The following is a 17,505-nucleotide window of genomic DNA, read 5'->3' as shown; positions in this document are numbered from 1 at the left end:
TGATAATGATAGCTATATCAGTTGATTTGATTTTTATGATGATTGTTGACAATTTTGAATTTTTCATGAATTTCCCTGAAAGATAGCTTTCTGATGGTTTCTGTAAATGTGATGTTTCAAATTCATTCAAGTATATATAAATAACATTTTTTTATTAATATTTAATCGAAGGGCTGAGGGGAGAGATAGAATCGTAGAAAGGAGACTCGGTTGTATAGAAGAAAGGGGTAATAAGAATAATGATAATATTCAACTAAGTTGAAAATCTGACAAAATTAGTTGAAAAGAAATTTTATTTAATTTAATAAAATGAGATAAACAATGAATTATATGTGATAGAAGGAAATGATGTGCGAAATAACCATTCGGAAGCGTATTGCTAATTTATTATAAAAAATAACTACACTATATGCAATTCAAAAGCAATTTTCCACTTGTTTTTTTTTTCATTGGAATTACTTGTACGCATGATAACTTAAAAAATAATTTTGTTAACTTGAAACTTGGTAGGATTTTAGGTTTTATGATAATTAGATATTCAACTCACATCGATACACTCGCTACCAACGCACCCATAATGGGACCGAGCAACCAACAGCCCAGTAACAACACTTGTTATAATAACATTTTCGTAACCCTTGAGGTTCTCTACAAACAAGGATCTTATCAAAAGTCTCTCATCTCCCTTACATTACAAGATACTAACCAAAAACTGCGAAGTGCACTGTTGTCTCTGACTTAACCCCGAATTATCCTTTTTGAGCTCACATTAGGTGAAAAAAAGTCTGAATTTTGCTCTATATTCGTTTTTTCCCACCGTTCCATTTTGAAAAAAAATATATATACGGTAGTATATATAGTATATAATACATATTATATACACTATACATACATGTTTTATACTGTAATTTTTTTAACAATGAAAAAATGTAAAATACAGTTCTGTATTGCAAAAAATATATAAATAGGATAGAAGATACGTATATAGTCCATAATACATCTCTAAAAATAAAAAAAGACGCAAAAAAGCAAAAGAGAAACGAAGAAAAAGATGAAGAGGATTGTGACGATCCTGAATAAATAATTCAAAAATTAAATTCTCATTGTAAAAAACTTTGTTTCTTTGAAACTATTCGTTTTCCCTGCATTATTATTGAGATAACAATGAATGAAAGTGAGAAACGGTACGGTTTTACTAATCAGGCACCCATGGAAAATAATACGCGCGCGAAACGCGCACCCTCTTATAGTAAACAAAATTGGAGAGATATGACGATATAATACTCTAGTTCGAAATTTACTACTTGTGTTAGGAATATCTTTTCAAATGTTTATGAAATTGCTAATTCGATCTCAATGTAATTCATAACTACTCTGTTCTATCAGGTAAGACTTGGACTCAAATAATGTCGAATTAACGTTCAATTAATTCTGGACTTTATTTCTTTTCAATTCTGGCAATTTAAGAGTTTATTCTTATCCAACTCAATTTGAATTTTTTCTTTTATAATTAAATAAATAGTTCCGCGTGTTAGAATTGTAAGTTTCCAAAAATCAGTCGTTTTTTTTTGAAATCTAGAAATGTTTTTTCAATGTGTGAAATAAAAAAAAACATAACTCAAGAAAGCGCTGGTTTAGATATAAGTTCAGAACGATTGTTTCCTCTGGATAATGTGTGAATCGCCGTGTCCGTGTAGAAAAGGCATATCTATTTTAGAACTCTTATTTGATTAGATACATCTCATGATTTTAATCTTGAAAATAAAATAAAAACTGAATCCAAAAAATTCTAAAATATTTAATTTAACAGACTTCTTAACTTTGACTGGATTCCGGCCAAAATATCCTCAAAATGATCAGTCATTTTCGCAAAATCAATGTTTTAAACACACATCGGCATCAATCATTACTTCAGTAATATTATGAGAAGTTGCACCTTACAGTAATTAACACTTCGTTACTCGCATGAAACTGCCCGACGTGGTTACTCGCATCACGGCGCCGTGCCGTAATGTAAATCTGAGCGCGCCGTTGCCACAATTGATTCGAAGAGTAGACTCGATGATCTGCCGGCAGCTCCGGCAGCCACAAGTGTGGCAACACCGTGTGGAATATTTCCGTGATACGATCAATCGCATCGCGGCACCGCGTCGTATTTTCGATTTCCAGTTAGCATGGGAGTGAATTTTATCTAACCAGGAGCTTTGGCGCGGTCCCGTGGATCCAAGTAACGAAGGGCTAAGATTCCCTAATCTTCATTGTAATTTTAAAAATAATGTCATAATTGGTAATTTAATCTCTCAATTATTGCTTGATAAAATAATTCGGAATTTGAATATTTAAATTAATGGTTATTTTAATAATCAAAAAATTGATGAGTAATATTAACAATTGATTTATTCTGAAGTTAACTGTAATTCAAAATTATGATTATGGCGATGTTTGGTGTTAAATAATGATTTCCTTTTATTAGAGTGACAAATGGGAATAGGTGAAAATTAAACTATCATAGTTTTGTTGATTGATGTAAGAAAGGAAGGACCATCATATTTGTAGACACAGTAGACTGCAAATTTATTGGCAATTAGAGTAACATTTAATTTTTTTTAAATAAAAATTCACACGGTGAAAGAATTGATCAAACACATTCGAGGGCATATGACTAATGGTAAATACTATCGAAGTGTCCTCCATCAGAATTTGCGCAATAGTCAAGGCGTTTCTGAAAACTATGGAAGACTCTTCAATTTTAGCTTGAGAAATATTAGAAACGCCCTTCTGGATAGCGCTTATCAGAGCCTCTTTTGTCTGAGGATCGTCCGCGTAACAGAAGTCTTTGAGATAACCCTACAAGAAGAAATCACACGGGTTCAAATCCGGTGAGTATGGTGGCCATTCCATCCCTGCTCGGGCGAAACGAGTATGCCCTAAGCCGATGACGCGATCACCGTATACTTTGTGCAATGCAGCAAGCACATCATTAGTTCGACGAGGTGTTGCACCGTCTTGCATAAAATAGAAATCTTTCACCAATCCTTTTTTCTTAACGAATGGGAAAAAATTGGTTTCCGACATCTCTCGGTAACTCTTCCCTGTAATGGTCCCTTCCAAGATTTCCACATGTATTTGTTTGATCGACAGAACTGCCCAAACTGTAACTTTAGTAGGGTGGAGCGGTTTTGCTACTGATGAATGTGGATTTTCACTCCCCCAAAATCGATAATTTTGTTTATTCACGTAGCCATTAACGTAGAAATGAGCTTCATCCAAGAAAATAATTCGATTGGCTTCGATTTCAGCATTTTCAAACATTTGCGTCAAAATTTTGCTGAGTTCAAGTCGTTTCCCTATAGCAGCTTGCGTAAGCAATTGGTGGGAAGTGATTTTATAAGGATGAAGTTTGAGGAAATGTTTAATTATCAAACGTAGGGTCTCTCGGTTCAATTCTAACGTCGTAGCCGCCTTGCGTATTGACTCAGTTGGATGATTTTTGAAATGTTTTTCCACCTTTTTCACTACTCCTGCCGTCGTTACTGTATAAGATGGACGCGGAAGATCATGGCGACGATCCTGTAGGGTACCATATTTGACAAAATTATCAATTACCCTACAAAAAGAACACATTGACTCAAAAAATTTATTGGGGACTAACCTTAAAAAGAAATCGTGGAGAAGAACTAAAAAATTCCTACTGTTTGAGAGTGGTTCCACTCCCAATTTTGGGACTACCAAACTTACTACGAAAGCCTCTATACGCATTTGTGTAATTTTTTTCTCGGAAATACTAGCACTCAAAGAGATACACTTTTTCTTCGACAGTAAATAAAATGACTCATTTTAGAAAATATGAACTAGACCCTGGAGTGTCCCAACAGAATTTGCCAGGCTCCAAGTTTTAACCTACAACAGCCCGATTCGTGGTGACAAAGTGGAGAAGGAAATATAGGGGAAAAGTTTTCACCTATTCCCATTTGTCACCCTGTAGTTACAAAAGGAGATAATTATTCCTTCCCAATGACTTTTTTTGACTGTGTAAAAGTGTATTCATAATTTGTGTGTATAAATAATGGATAATTTTCCTATTTGAGGAATTAAATAAAATTAGGGGAATACGATTACATAATACGTTAGTTATAATTTTCAGTGATTTTAGCTTAAACCCATAATTGCGCTCAAGTGAACACCCATTTCCGCATACAGTAAACAAATCTTGGCTTTACATAAAAAAAAGCTAATTCCTGATTTCATGATTTTTTGAGATTTAAAATTAATCCACTCATGTTGCAAATATCTTTTGAAATGTCTCTGAAATTGCAAATTCAATCTCAATGTAATTCATAATTCCTCTCTTGTTAAACATATATGACGTAACACCTTGACTCGATTAATATTGAATTAATGTTTAATTAATCCTAAAATTTATCGCTCTCGAATGTTCCCAGTTCAAGAATGTAAATTTCGCGAGGTGACAAGTTAATTGCTCAAAATCTGTTTTTTAAATAATTAATTAGTTCCATTCTAATCACAAAAGGAAATGATTTTTTGAAATTTTAGAGTCATTTTCCCACAGTGAACGATTTCCCTATTTGAGGAATTGAATAAAATTGGAAGAATACGATTACACAATCTTCTATTTATGTTTTTTCTGCTGTTTCACGCAATCTCATCCATTCTTTCATAATTATCGATGGACTCGAATGATGTACACGAGTTTTATAACACGTGATGACGTGATGAAATTATGAAATACATCTCATGCCTCGTAACTTCATCCTTCAAAGTGTCACGAGCAATTTACTGATTTTATTCAGTTATCAAGTGATGATCCGATCAATATTAGAAATATTGTATGTTACGACTAAACTGCAATTGAGCCGTTGAGTGTAACGAGAATAAATGAATTTTAAATTTGAAAAAAAATTATTTACCATTCATATATTTTTTTACATTTTAAATTCATTTTCATTCATTTTTTTATATTATATACAAAATTAATCTATCAAATTTTTCGAGTCTCTCATTTGACTAGGGTGTTTCTCATAATCCGCTATTTCAGTGAACCCAGAAATACAAATTATTTATTGGACAAGATTGACACTAATGATAATTTTCATCAAGTGCATAAATTTTCTTTTTTTTTCTGATTTTTTCCAACTATCAATCGTCTCCCTAGCCTTGAAAATTTCATTTTCTCATAAGACTCTGTGTTATTCATCTAATTAGAATTTTGATAATTAATTATTATCAATAATAGACAGTCGATTGAGTGCAAACTCAACCAGAATTTTTCTACTAATATTTTTTTGACCATTTGTATACTGCATAATTGTTGATGTTCAAAGAATGGCCTAAGCGGTCCTCAGCAATTTTAAGGCAGTTTGAATCAACGACGAATGTCTCAAAGTGTAAATTTTCCCAACGTTTCGACTCACAAGGAAGTCCTCATCAGGGGATTTTCATTTATTCTTCTAAATCAATTAAAAAAACCTCTTTTACACAAAATTCAACGAGGTGACGGAATATCAATAAAAATAATACATACTGATCGTTAAAGGTACGGATATTGGTATAAATTTCTTAAAATTGCTGAGGACCGCTTAGGCCATCCTTTGAACATCAACAATTATGCAAAAATTTTCTATTTATATTGACTTCCGTTTAGAATTAATTTCAGATTTTAAATTCAGATTTTTAAAAATCGATTTTTTTACTTTTTCTATAGCATATTTTCTACTGACCATTTCAATAGAATCGGCCAAAAACTAATAGCAAGTTCAATAGAAATCAAGGATAGGCAATAATATTAGATTTTGGCAACATTAAAAAGGATTATCTCGTTATATTGTTGAAAGTTTAACTATATTTACCAAATTTAAAATACTATAGAATTTATTAGCTAAGTTTTTCGATTGATGGTGAATAAAGTATTTGATAATACTAAAATGTAATTTTTTGGTTACCAAGCTAATTCTAACTTTAGGTACTTGATTTTCGATTATCCAAATAATCGTCAATCTTCCTACCTAAATTATCGTTTGATGGAATATTTCGGAATTTAATTGTACAAATTGATGGTTACTTTAATATTTAAAATTTCAAGATTTATGTTAAACATTGACAGCTTCACAATTTAACGGTAATTATAGTTGGTTGATATGCCTATCACTGATAGAAATCCAATAGAATTGTCTAGCGAATTCGCTGGGCTTTTTTATTAAATTCTTTTGTCCATGTTGAACTGTTCATTTTCTCATAAGACTGCGTTATTTTGGGACTTGTAAATGAATTATTATCAATAACACTAGTCTAGGCACAAGCTTTACGAGAATATCTCTATTCATATTGACTTCCGTTTAGAATTCATTCAAGATTACGATCATCAAAGTTCAAGTTATGTTTATACTACTTAAAATTCCAAGGATTCTCTTCATGATTTCTATAAATTAACTCACACGTTGCAGATGGCAGCAGTCGCTGAAGTGTGTGCTCTCCTCTCCGGGGTGCTCCGGGGGCCGAGGTAATCGTAACAAAGATGGCTGCTTCCAACTCGAGTATATCAAGTGAATTTGGAGAGAAGAAGGAAGATGAGTTTAACGAATTTTACACTGAAGTGAGTCAAGACATTGATTAGTCAATAAATAACAAAATATCCGCAGAATTATCTCCCCAGAATGTTCTCCCGTGTCTTCTCACAACACCATGAAAAAGGGATCTGAAGAGTTCCGAAAATGTCACTTGTATTTACCTGTATTGTTTATATTCGTAAATTACAAATTACTAATTAACAAAATATATCGACGACTGCGTTCTAGGGATTGAGTTCTTTTTTATTGGGGTAGTTTTATTCTGGGCTTCGGTAATTCTGCAAGAACTGCATGGAGCTAACCTCTCCGCTAAAGTTTTGTTGGCATTGTGAATAATTGACATGTGAATTTCATCCTCAGGTCAAAGAGATTGAGAAACGCGATTCTGTACTCACGCCACAGCAACAAATCGAAAGATTACTACGTCCTGGGTCATCGTACTTTAACCTGAATCCATTCGAAGTACTTCACATTGATCCTACTACGACGATTGAGGAAGTGAAGAAGAAATATCGTCGAGTGAGTTCCTTTAAATTACTTTAATCAAATGCGGTGAATCCAAAATTTACTCAACTTTACACTGAGCGAAAAAACATGCAGTGGCCGAGCCTTTCTGTCAGAAGGCATGTGATCATTACTTGATGCGTTATTTGCCTTTTTCATTTTTCATTTCTGTCAATTCCATTGGTAGTAAACTTCTGAATGGATCCGCAGAAATTTCATTATTTCATTGAAAAGTGGCAATTTTCATTGAAAACGTTTCCTCCAAACGTTTGACCGTCCAAAATTGAGAATTCAATTTCGGTTTTATCCAGTGGGATAGGCATATTTACACGACCCCATTTTTAAGAAATGTTTCTATGTGAAAATCAATGATAGAACAACGAGATGAAATTTTCTGCGAAAAACGTTTTTACATCGACTGCTCTATTTCAAAAAGTATTGACTCGATCAATCTGAAATTTCACACAGGAGCGCAACTTGATGATACTAGATAGGAAACATCAAGACGAATATTTTGAAAAAAAATTGAAATCGGATGAATAGTTTTTGAGATATTGAACAATGTAGTTTTATTAAAACAATTGAATATCTTTAAAACTACTCATTCGATTTCGCCCATGTGAAATCCCAGCCTGTAATATAGTAAGAGAGCTAGAATCCTACCAAATTTCAACTTCCTATCTCAATTCTTTGAAGCATTATCGTGTTCACATCAATTTTATCAGAAAAATGAAAAATGTTAATTACCGGGCGACTCTCAATGGTTAGTCAGGTATATTATGATCCGATTCGATAGATATTATCATATGGAATATTTTGACGCCAAAAAAAGTTCATTTGATGCAGTAGTTTTCGAGATCTTGAGTAAAGAAAAATTTTTCAGAATCACTGTATCTCAAAAACTACTGGACAGATTGAGCTGACAAAATTTCGCCCAGATGTGCTTCCAAACAGTACCAATTATGAGTCAAAATTTCAGATTTTTATCTATCACTTTAGTCCTTTTTTTGTAAAAATTTATTTTTAAAAATCCCAGAATTTTGCACGCACATACGGACGTACACACAGACATTCTTTAAAAACATCATACCTCGATGTTTCATGGCATTCTAAGTCATTTTCAAGAAAAATTAGAGAATCGAAAAATCGACCGGTTACAAACCTTCCATTCGGAAGCAAAAACAGGTTCTTAATTATCAACAGGAGTGTAAAATTAATTGTTTTTGCATATGAAGAGATTTTTCAATAGAAAATTTTCATTGAGTGACAAAAATATGTTTTCGAACGAGTTTCGTTTGAAGAAAAAAGTTAATCTATCTATGTTCGTTTAGATGTTGTCAGCTATCACATTTTAACCATTTTGACAGTCCCAAGAATCTATTAAGGATGTGTTACACCCTTTTCGCCACAATTCATGTCTTTTGAATTTTTCTGGTAAATTGTTGATCGGATAGACGTGAACAAATATACCGTTTTTGCGTTTTATCATTACTGAATGACTCACGAAATTTTATGATCGTGCAATCATTTTCCTGCGTTTTTTCTAAAAAATTTCGGAAATTTAAAAACTTTAGAAAAAATACAGGAAAATCATTGCACTACCATGAAACTTCGTGAGTCAGTCAATAATGATAAAACGCAAAATCGGTGAAGTATTTCGCGTCAATCCAATCAATAATTTGTCAGAAAACTGAAAAAAACGGGAATTTTGGCCGAAAGGGTATAGTACATCCTTAAGATTGAAATACGATTCAAGTTATTATTTTGGTTAATAAGAAAAGTTCTAGACACCAATGAACAGTGATTTATTGAATAATAGGAGAGAAAAATGCCATTCACATTTGCAAGTTAAGAAACTCACAATTTTTAAATGTTGACATCTTTATAATACTAAAATGGGATTAAAAATCCCTTGACTGAGGTTTCGAATAGTTAAAAATTTGATAAGAATGCATAAATTATAGTAACATCCGGATATTTCTCGGAAATATCGCCAATTAAAAGAATAGGTACAATGAAAATGGCATTGATCCTACGCTCGTTTCGCAACCAACTGTCAACTGGTAACAGACTAATCGGATGAAAAAATCATTTAAAAGGTTAGACTGTCCAATAGAAATATCATTTTGTGCCTCGAGATATTTTTTAATGTTTTATCAAAAAATAGGATACTCACGATGCAATTAGTTCTCATATAACCTTTCCATATCACTAAAATCACGGGACGAGGAGAGGGACATGTTTCAACCGAACATGGGGACAAGTGAGCGAGCGTATGGACATGGGACTTTTCACATTTATAGACGATTATTTATTAAAAAATAGTAATTATCATGATTAATATAAGTAAATTCCAATTCTGAAGGTTTTACCCTCTGACTTCTAATTTAAATTATCGCATCTTCACGCTCGTTTCGATAGGAATATTGGACTTTATTGACAAAATAAAAACTTGTTGCCAGTGAATGGATATTTGGCAAAAACAATTTTTTATCTCAGTGTAAGGGTAAATGTACCTATGCTCGTTCAGATGCTGCTAGCTGTCATATTTTAATCGTTTTGACAGCCCCAAGAATCTATTACGATTGAAATGCGATTAGAGTTATTGCTTTAGTTAATAAGAAAAGTACACATATGCACACATACATACATACATACATTCGGACATGGTCTAAAAATCACATCTCCGAACGCCTGATTTGGACCACCTAGAAATGACTGGCCTGGAGAAATTCGTTTTTGAAAAAAAAAATTTCTTCTCAAGAAAATGATCTATTGGTCAACAATCTTTTTTCTCTCAACGTACCCTCCATTATCTCCACCAACTTCGCAATGTTGACAAAATATTAACCCTGATTGTTCCCACAGATGTCAATTTTGGTGCATCCAGACAAAAATCAAGACGATGCAGAACGAGCTCAACAGGCTTTCGAAAGTAAGAAATCAGAATGAAGACCTCAATTAATTTTACACTCATCAACAACAATTAATCCTCATTTTTTCGTATTTTCAGTCGTCAATAAAGCCTGGAAAACTCTGGAAAACGAAGAATCACGAGCCAAGTGCATGGATGTTATCGAAGAGGCGAAAGCACGCACAGATCATATGGTAAGCATTCCACACTCATTAGAAAACAATTGAAATCTAATTATTGAGCGTGACAATACAATCATAAATATTGGATACTTATTCTCTCATTTTGATAAACCATCAAGAACGAATGCACTAACAAAGCGGTAAAACGGATTAAGTCGTCTTAATCCATAGTTGAGTTTTCGAGGAATATCTTCGAATCTAAGGGAGATAACAGAATTTTCGTAATTACCTTGTTTGAAATTCAGCTATTCAAACTAGTCAAACGGTCATCGGGCTCAACGGAAATCTCGAGAAACTTCGGGACCCTTCGGGGTCACAGTCAACTACGAAGAAAATCCCCGAAAAAGTCTGTAGTATCGCTCTAGCCACCGAGAGAGTCACTCTAATCACAGTACTGTATCGCCGTAACCGCTCAATCGAGTACATCACCGGAGTACATCAACGCGATACATTTGAGTCTAGCGCTTTGTATAGCGTCTCTATTTAACTCAATTCAATTATCAATTAATTCCGAGTTAACTATCAATTATTTTGAGTCAATCATCAAGTTCAATATCGAGAGAATCTCAAGTGCAGTGCATTTTTCAAACCATCATTTTTATTGACTTGTCGAGCAACTCAACAGTGTAACATTATTAATTTATCAAGACGCGTGGGTTATTCCACAATAAAGTACATCAACAGTGTGGTTTTATAATTCCGCGTGTTTTAATTTTCCACCTCCTTTCACAATCCCACTTTTCCCCAACCGGCATCTCAATTTAGCTTCAATCTCAAACATACCTTTTTTGTAGGGCGACTTGAGGACTACATAAAAGGTCATGACAAAAATTTTGCTATTTCCCTTAGACTCCGAGATATTCATTGAAAACTGCCCAATAGTCAACATCGACTTGAACCGTTTCAAAAAACATCAGAAAAAATCTGCGTCCAGTTGTGAAGTCACGTCAATGCGGATAATGTGCCACGCATGACATCATGATGTTGATTTTTTGCACTGGATATAATAACTAGTTTCGTATTATTTGAAAAAAAAGGGAAAATACCTATCTAGTATGTCTCATTTGTCCATTCATTCATTCACGATTCATCATTTAAAAAAACTTCTCCAATCAGATTTCCTTATTTCATTCATCCATTTCGAAAGAAAATAGTGTGAGAATGATATATGGAAAACTCCTCATTATAATTTTATAAATTGATATCGAAAAAATATCTTGTGTCATTGAATAAAATAAAAATGGTAAATCAAAATAACAGATAGCCGAGAAGAAGAAAAAATTGAAGAAAGAAGGCAAAGAGGGTGCAGCTGTTCCAGTGCTTGAAGAAGAGACTGAAGAAGGTTACAGTCATGCTGTGTGGGTGATGACGATGAAATTATTCGCAGACATGGAACGTAGAAGGTAACAACTTCAAAATATCTATTTTACTATATTACAGGCTGAGATTTCAGATGGGCGAAATCGATTGAGTAGTTTTAAAGTTATCCAATTTATTGTATAAAACTATATAGTACAATATCTCCAAAACTATTCATTCGATGTCAATTTTTTTTTCAAAATATATATACCCGTTTCTACAAAGTTCACGAGATATTGTCGTTTTTCAATTTTTCTTGTTTGAAAGTTGCTTTGACTTTCCATTACATGAGTGAAGGACGTGCTAAAGTTCCAAAATGTTGAGGACTAGTTAGTATCATCGAGTTGCACTCCTGTGTAAAATTTCAGACTGATCGATTCAATATGTTTTGAAATAGAGCAGTTGATGTAAAAAAGGTTTTTCACATAAAATGATGTATCGTTGTTCCATTATTGATTTTCACATGGAAACATTTCTTAAAAATGGGGTCGTGTAGATATGCCTTTCTCACTCGATAAAACCGAAATTGAATTCTCAATTTTAGAAAGTCAAACGTTTCGAGGAAACGTTTTCCATAAAAATTGCCACTTTTCCATTAAAAAATGAAATTTCTGCGGATTCATTCAGAAGCTTACTACCAATGGAATTGGTAGAAATAAAAAAATGAAAAAGCCAAATAACGCATCAAGTAACGATCACATGGCTTTTAACAGGCTCGGCCTCTGCTTGGTTCTATGAAGATTTATAACAATTTTTTGACAAATTCGCATACACCCGGACATACATGCACACATTTTCTAAAAACGACTTATCTTAACCTTTTATGACATTCTACGTCATTCCCAGGCATAATTAGAAAATCGTTAAAATCAAAGTCTTCAAGTGCTTGCAATTGTGAACGAACACCATAAAAAAAAATATTTCTCAAAGTCATTGAATTAACAAAAAAAAAAAATTATTTCTAGACGAGAACTAGCAATGAGAGACGCAGAACAACGCAAACGTAAACGTGAAGAGGAGCTCAGTGCAGAGGCCCAAGCAGCAATGGAGAAAGAGTGGCAGAAAAATTTCGAAGAGTCTCGGCAATCGCGTGTTGACAGTTGGAAGGCATTTCAATCGGGTTCAGGTGCAGCTAAACAGAAGAAGACGAAAAAACTTAAGGCCTTCAGGCCACCAAAAACGAAAGCCGAATCACGATAATGAATTACGAGTAATAATACCCTTTGGCCTGCGGCCAAATATAATTTCTCCGATTGAAATTCAAAATAGTTACTGTGTGACTGCAGTGATTGATCAATTTGATAATTGAATAAATTTTCCTTCTCATAACATTCTCGATGTACAAGTAAATGCAATGGAGACCATTACTGTCGAATTTAATCAATCAAAATGAGAAATAAGTCGTTATATGCTCAAAATATCATTCGCCATAATCTCAATGATGTAATTTTGACTTAAATAAACTTATTTGTACACTCGAGAACACCTATCAATGCTGTTAATGAGACATTATGAGATATGAGGTCGTAATTTTCATAATTCAATCATCAAAACTTGTAGTGAATGAAAAACTAAATGATTTGAGTGTGAAGAGAGCGTAAATTAATATAATGTATGAATGAATATGGAAAAAACTATGTATATTTAGTATTTGAATGGAAACATTTGAATACTTACTTACAACTTGAAGAAAATGCAATTGAATTGTCATGGAGTCTATTTACCACTTAAAAATGAATTCTCATATTTTTTCCCCCTCTGTGATTTTGTTCACAAATGCATCGTCCAAGTATACACTGTATCATTGTGTAATCACCAGTGATTTACGGACATACGAGGTAAAAATATTTTTCTAAAAATAATGGCAATTCATGATTTTCGGTGCGTAATATCCTTACGTCATTGTTAATTATTAAAATCGAGGGGAAAAGTTGATCAACATGGCGAGTTTAGAAATGCGAGCAATGAAGCAAATGAAACAAGATTTTTTAGTACATTAGTCAGTCTAGAAGAATAAGTGTAATTCTTCTGTTTTGAATGCAAATTAATTCTGATAAACATTGATTTTTTTATTCCATTCAAATTGAACAATAGAAATAAATCTAATTGAATGATTATGGATTCGGTCTCATTGATTTTTTCCAACAGAATAATTTTTTTTTATGCAGCAGAAAATCATTTCACTTGTGATTTTTCACAAGTGGCGGGCAACATTTTGCAGGAGGAAGGAAAAGAAAAACTTCAGTGGAAATTATGCTGCATTTGAAGGACGTGTTGAATACTGTAAATATGGGATTACAATATTAGATTGTTTTAAATTTATTTTAAGGATATCCAAGGATCTTTCACAGTTCAGTACAGACCACACTATATAGAGTCAACCACTTTCAATCATCAAATTTGTCAATTAAATGACGTGAGAAAAGATTGAAAAAAATCATGAATATTCAGCGTCACTCAAACTACATTTTGTACAGAATTATTATTTTTTTTAACATTCGTTGTTTATAAATAATAAAATGAGAACGTTTGATTATTTGTAAATAAACAGAATTATATTACAGAAAAAAATAATTCTGTTACTGAAAAATTATGCGCAATATTGAGCAATTATTCATGTTCACTGAGATAATCTTTTATGGAATGCATAGTAAATTTTACAGTTTACAGTTTTGGCACAAATCACCTTCACGTTCAGTCAATTTTCCTGGGCTCACGGAGAAAAATTCACTATTGTGCGAGAGGCACTTTTTCCCCGGTATGGGGCGAACAAGCACTGAAAATCGACTGCGCTCTACGATTACTTGACTTGTTCGGTAATTTGTCTGTTTTTTCTTCGTGTAGTTTATATTATTGCAGTCCTCGCCTTCGGGTCGGGCTGCAAACTCATATTCGCTAGGAATAGTATTCTTCAGCACTTGTGCGTAAAATCTCGCTTTCAACATATTGTGATGAAATATAGGGCTCGATACTCATGAGAAAGGTGTTCTTTGGCCCTTAGGAGTGTAGCTACACATTTCCCACAGTCCAAAAAACACTTTTTCTGTATTGCTTTTTTCATCACGTTGTGACGAAAAGTGAACTTTTCGGCACGCTCCGCGTGCCTAAAAGTCCCATTTCCGCCACATTGTGATGAAAAATATTGTTCGTAACTCGTGAAAAAATGTTTTTTTAGCTCGTGGGATTATATCACGAGCCGAAGGCTCGTGATATAAACCTCCCACTCGCCAAAAAACACTTTTTTGCACTCGTTATGAAATATACTATTTCATAACTTTTTCATAACTGCTGGTACGTTCAGCGCGTGTCGAAAAAAGCCTTTTCATCACGCTGTGACGAAAAGTGAACTTTTCGGCACGCTCCGCGTGCCTAAAAGTCCAATTTCCGCCACATTGTGATGAAAAATATTATTCGTAACCCGTGAAAAAATGTTTTTTAGCTCGCGGGATTATATCACTCGCCTTCGGCTCGTAATATAAACCTCCCACTCGCCAAAAAACACTTTTTTGCACTCGTTACGAAATATACTATTGCGTTTACTAGTAAACGAAAAGTCGAAACTTGTAAACGAAAAGAGTTTTCGTTTGATTCGTTTGATGATTATAAATTTGCATTCAAATTTACTAGTAAACGAAAAGTCGAAACTTGTAAACGAAAAGACTTTTCGTTTACTAGTAAATTTGAATGCAAATTTATAATCATCAAACGAATCAAACGAAAAGTCGAAACTTGTAAACGAAAAGACTTTTCGTTTACTAGTAAATTTGAATGCAAATTTATAATCATCAAACGAATCAAACGAAAAGTCGAAACTTGTAAACGAAAAGACTTTTCGTTTACTAGTAAATTTGAATGCAAATTTATAATCATCAAACGAATCAAACGAAAAGTCGAAACTTGTAAACGAAAAGACTTTTCGTTTACTAGTAAACGAAAAGGCGTTTTTCGACACGGGCTGAACGTAGCAGCAGGGACAAAAAATAGTATATTTCGATCCGAGTGACACAGAATTTTCACGAGTGTGAAGTTGGCGGCCCGAGGCGAAGCCGAGGGCTGCCAATCACACGAGCTGAAAATTCCTATCTCACATGTGTCAAACAATAGTTTTTGACAGTGATGTTACGTTCAGCGAGTGGCGAACTGTGCCTTTTTTCGTTTACTAGTAAACGAAAAGACTTTTCGTTTACGAGTAAACGAAAAGGCACTTTTCGACATGAGGTGAACGTAGCAGCAGTGTCAAAATAGTATATTTCGTTACGAGTGCGGAAAAGGGTTTTTTGGCTCGTGAGAGTTTATAGCACGAGCGAAAGGCGAGAAAAAACACTTTTCCCACGAGTATCGAACGATGTTTTTCATCACAATGTGTGGAAAAGGGAAGTTTTAGGCACGGGAAGCGTGCCTAAAAAGTTACTTTTTCGCACAGCGTGATGAAAAAGTATTATCTGACGAATGTGGCTTTATAATCCGAGCTGAAGGCGACTCAGATATACTTTTATCGCCGTGTAACATAAAATAAATAAAATACTATTTCGTCACTAGGAAGAAAGAACCGTTTCTAGCGAGTATGAGTTTACATATTCTTAACTATTACCACGATTCGTTAATAACAGTTAAGAAGCAACCTCGTTAACAGCAACTAAATCGTTCCACCTTTTTAATCAATGCGGATAATCCTCTGTGATTGTCCCGCTTGCCTGCCTCTCACTTTTCACCCTTGTTATTTTTCTGTTTGGCCCTTGCAATTATTTGACCCTTGACATTATCCAGCCTGTCTCTATTGTTTGACCCTTACAACTCATGGTGGTTGTAACATTTCACGTATGAAAAAACTTGGGCAATTCGCTAGAAAATTCTATTGGAATTCTCCAGAAATTCTATTGGAATTCTATTCAAATTCTAGAGAATTCTCGTTAAAATTCTATTTATTTTTTGTGCTGATTCTATGAGATATTTGATAGGAAAAAGTCAATAGATTGCGATTTTTCTATCTAAATATTCTCGTGGAATTTTTTCTGTAAGAATAATTGGTCATGAATTTCCCAAGTTTTTTTCACTCGGATTCTGTAATGCAAAACAAAACAAAATACAGTGAAAAAAACAGAAAATTCCTGCCCAATAATTTTAATAGAATAAATCTCAAAAGAAAATTGAAACAGAAAAATCGAAATCTATTGAATTTCTCCTATCACATATCTCTAACTCTATATTCTAACGAGAATTCCCTAGAATTTTAATAGAATCCCTATGGAATTTCCAGAGAATTTCAATAGAATTTTCTAACGAATTCGCTAAGGTTTTATATTAAATTTAGGATTTAAATAGGATTTTTGATTGACCAAATATTTATTAATAATCGTCAATCTTCTGAAATCAACTATTGATTGATAAAATAATTCGGAATTGAATATTTAATTGACGATTAATTTAATAATTGGCGAGTGATATAAACCGATTAACTTATTCAAAACTTAACTTTATTTAAAATTCATGATTATGCCGATGTCTGGGTACGACCCGCGCGAGATATGAGAAAATATTACAGTTTCGCATTATGCCAATGAAGGGCGCCAGATAGGTGCCTGAAATGTCAAAAAAGTCTAAACCCCCATGTAATTACTTAGTTTATGACAGGTCATAAATCATGTAATTTACTTGCCCAACCCTGCTCGTAGAGTATTATATTACTACTGAATATTACCCGAACTGATTCATTCGTCAGTAACGACATAATATCCGGGAATGTCAAAGAACAGTTATGAAAATTTCACTTGGATTCAGAGATATTCAGCAAAATATTTTCAACATCGAAATGAAATCATTGAGTTTCACCGCTTCATGATTAAATTTACTTAATTGGCTAATTAGCACCAGAATAATCACAAATGTAGAAAATTTATCTACATTTCTCATCATATTATTGGGATTTTCTCACTGAAATTAGTAGCGAAAATTTATTACGTCA

The 17,505-nt window shown here is 33.5% G+C and overlaps 1 protein-coding gene across 1 annotated transcript; it reads left to right on the top strand.

The window, feature by feature from the left end:
* The first annotated feature begins 6,475 nt into the window (after nt 1-6,475).
* LOC107039632 (dnaJ homolog subfamily C member 8) lies at nt 6,476-13,026 on the top strand. The gene is made up of 6 exons (XM_015259354.2): nt 6,476-6,610; nt 6,945-7,103; nt 9,957-10,023; nt 10,102-10,196; nt 11,445-11,587; nt 12,509-13,026. The coding sequence occupies exons 1-6, from the start codon at nt 6,533-6,535 to the stop codon at nt 12,741-12,743; spliced, it is 777 nt and encodes a 258-aa protein (XP_015114840.1). The 5' UTR covers nt 6,476-6,532; the 3' UTR covers nt 12,744-13,026.
* The last annotated feature ends 4,479 nt before the right edge of the window (nt 13,027-17,505 follow it).

The sequence above is a fragment of the Diachasma alloeum genome, unplaced genomic scaffold (genome assembly GCF_001412515.2).
Source record: "Diachasma alloeum isolate Michigan unplaced genomic scaffold, Dall2.0 Dall_scaffold_00178, whole genome shotgun sequence".
Classification (NCBI taxonomy): Eukaryota; Metazoa; Arthropoda; class Insecta; order Hymenoptera; family Braconidae; genus Diachasma; species Diachasma alloeum.
Note: the sequence above shows the minus strand (reverse complement) of the source record. Positions and strands in the feature narration are given on the sequence as shown.

Bases quoted from the DNA above. Each gene is read 5' to 3' on its own strand.
- LOC107039632 (XM_015259354.2), top strand. From the start codon at position 6,533: ATGGCTGCTTCCAACTCGAGTATATCAAGTGAATTTGGAGAGAAGAAG. The intron at 7,104-9,956 runs GTGAGTTCCTTT...TTGTTCCCACAG, and splicing joins TGAAGAAGAAATATCGTCGA to ATGTCAATTTTGGTGCATCC. The intron at 10,024-10,101 runs GTAAGAAATCAG...TCGTATTTTCAG, and splicing joins AGCTCAACAGGCTTTCGAAA to TCGTCAATAAAGCCTGGAAA.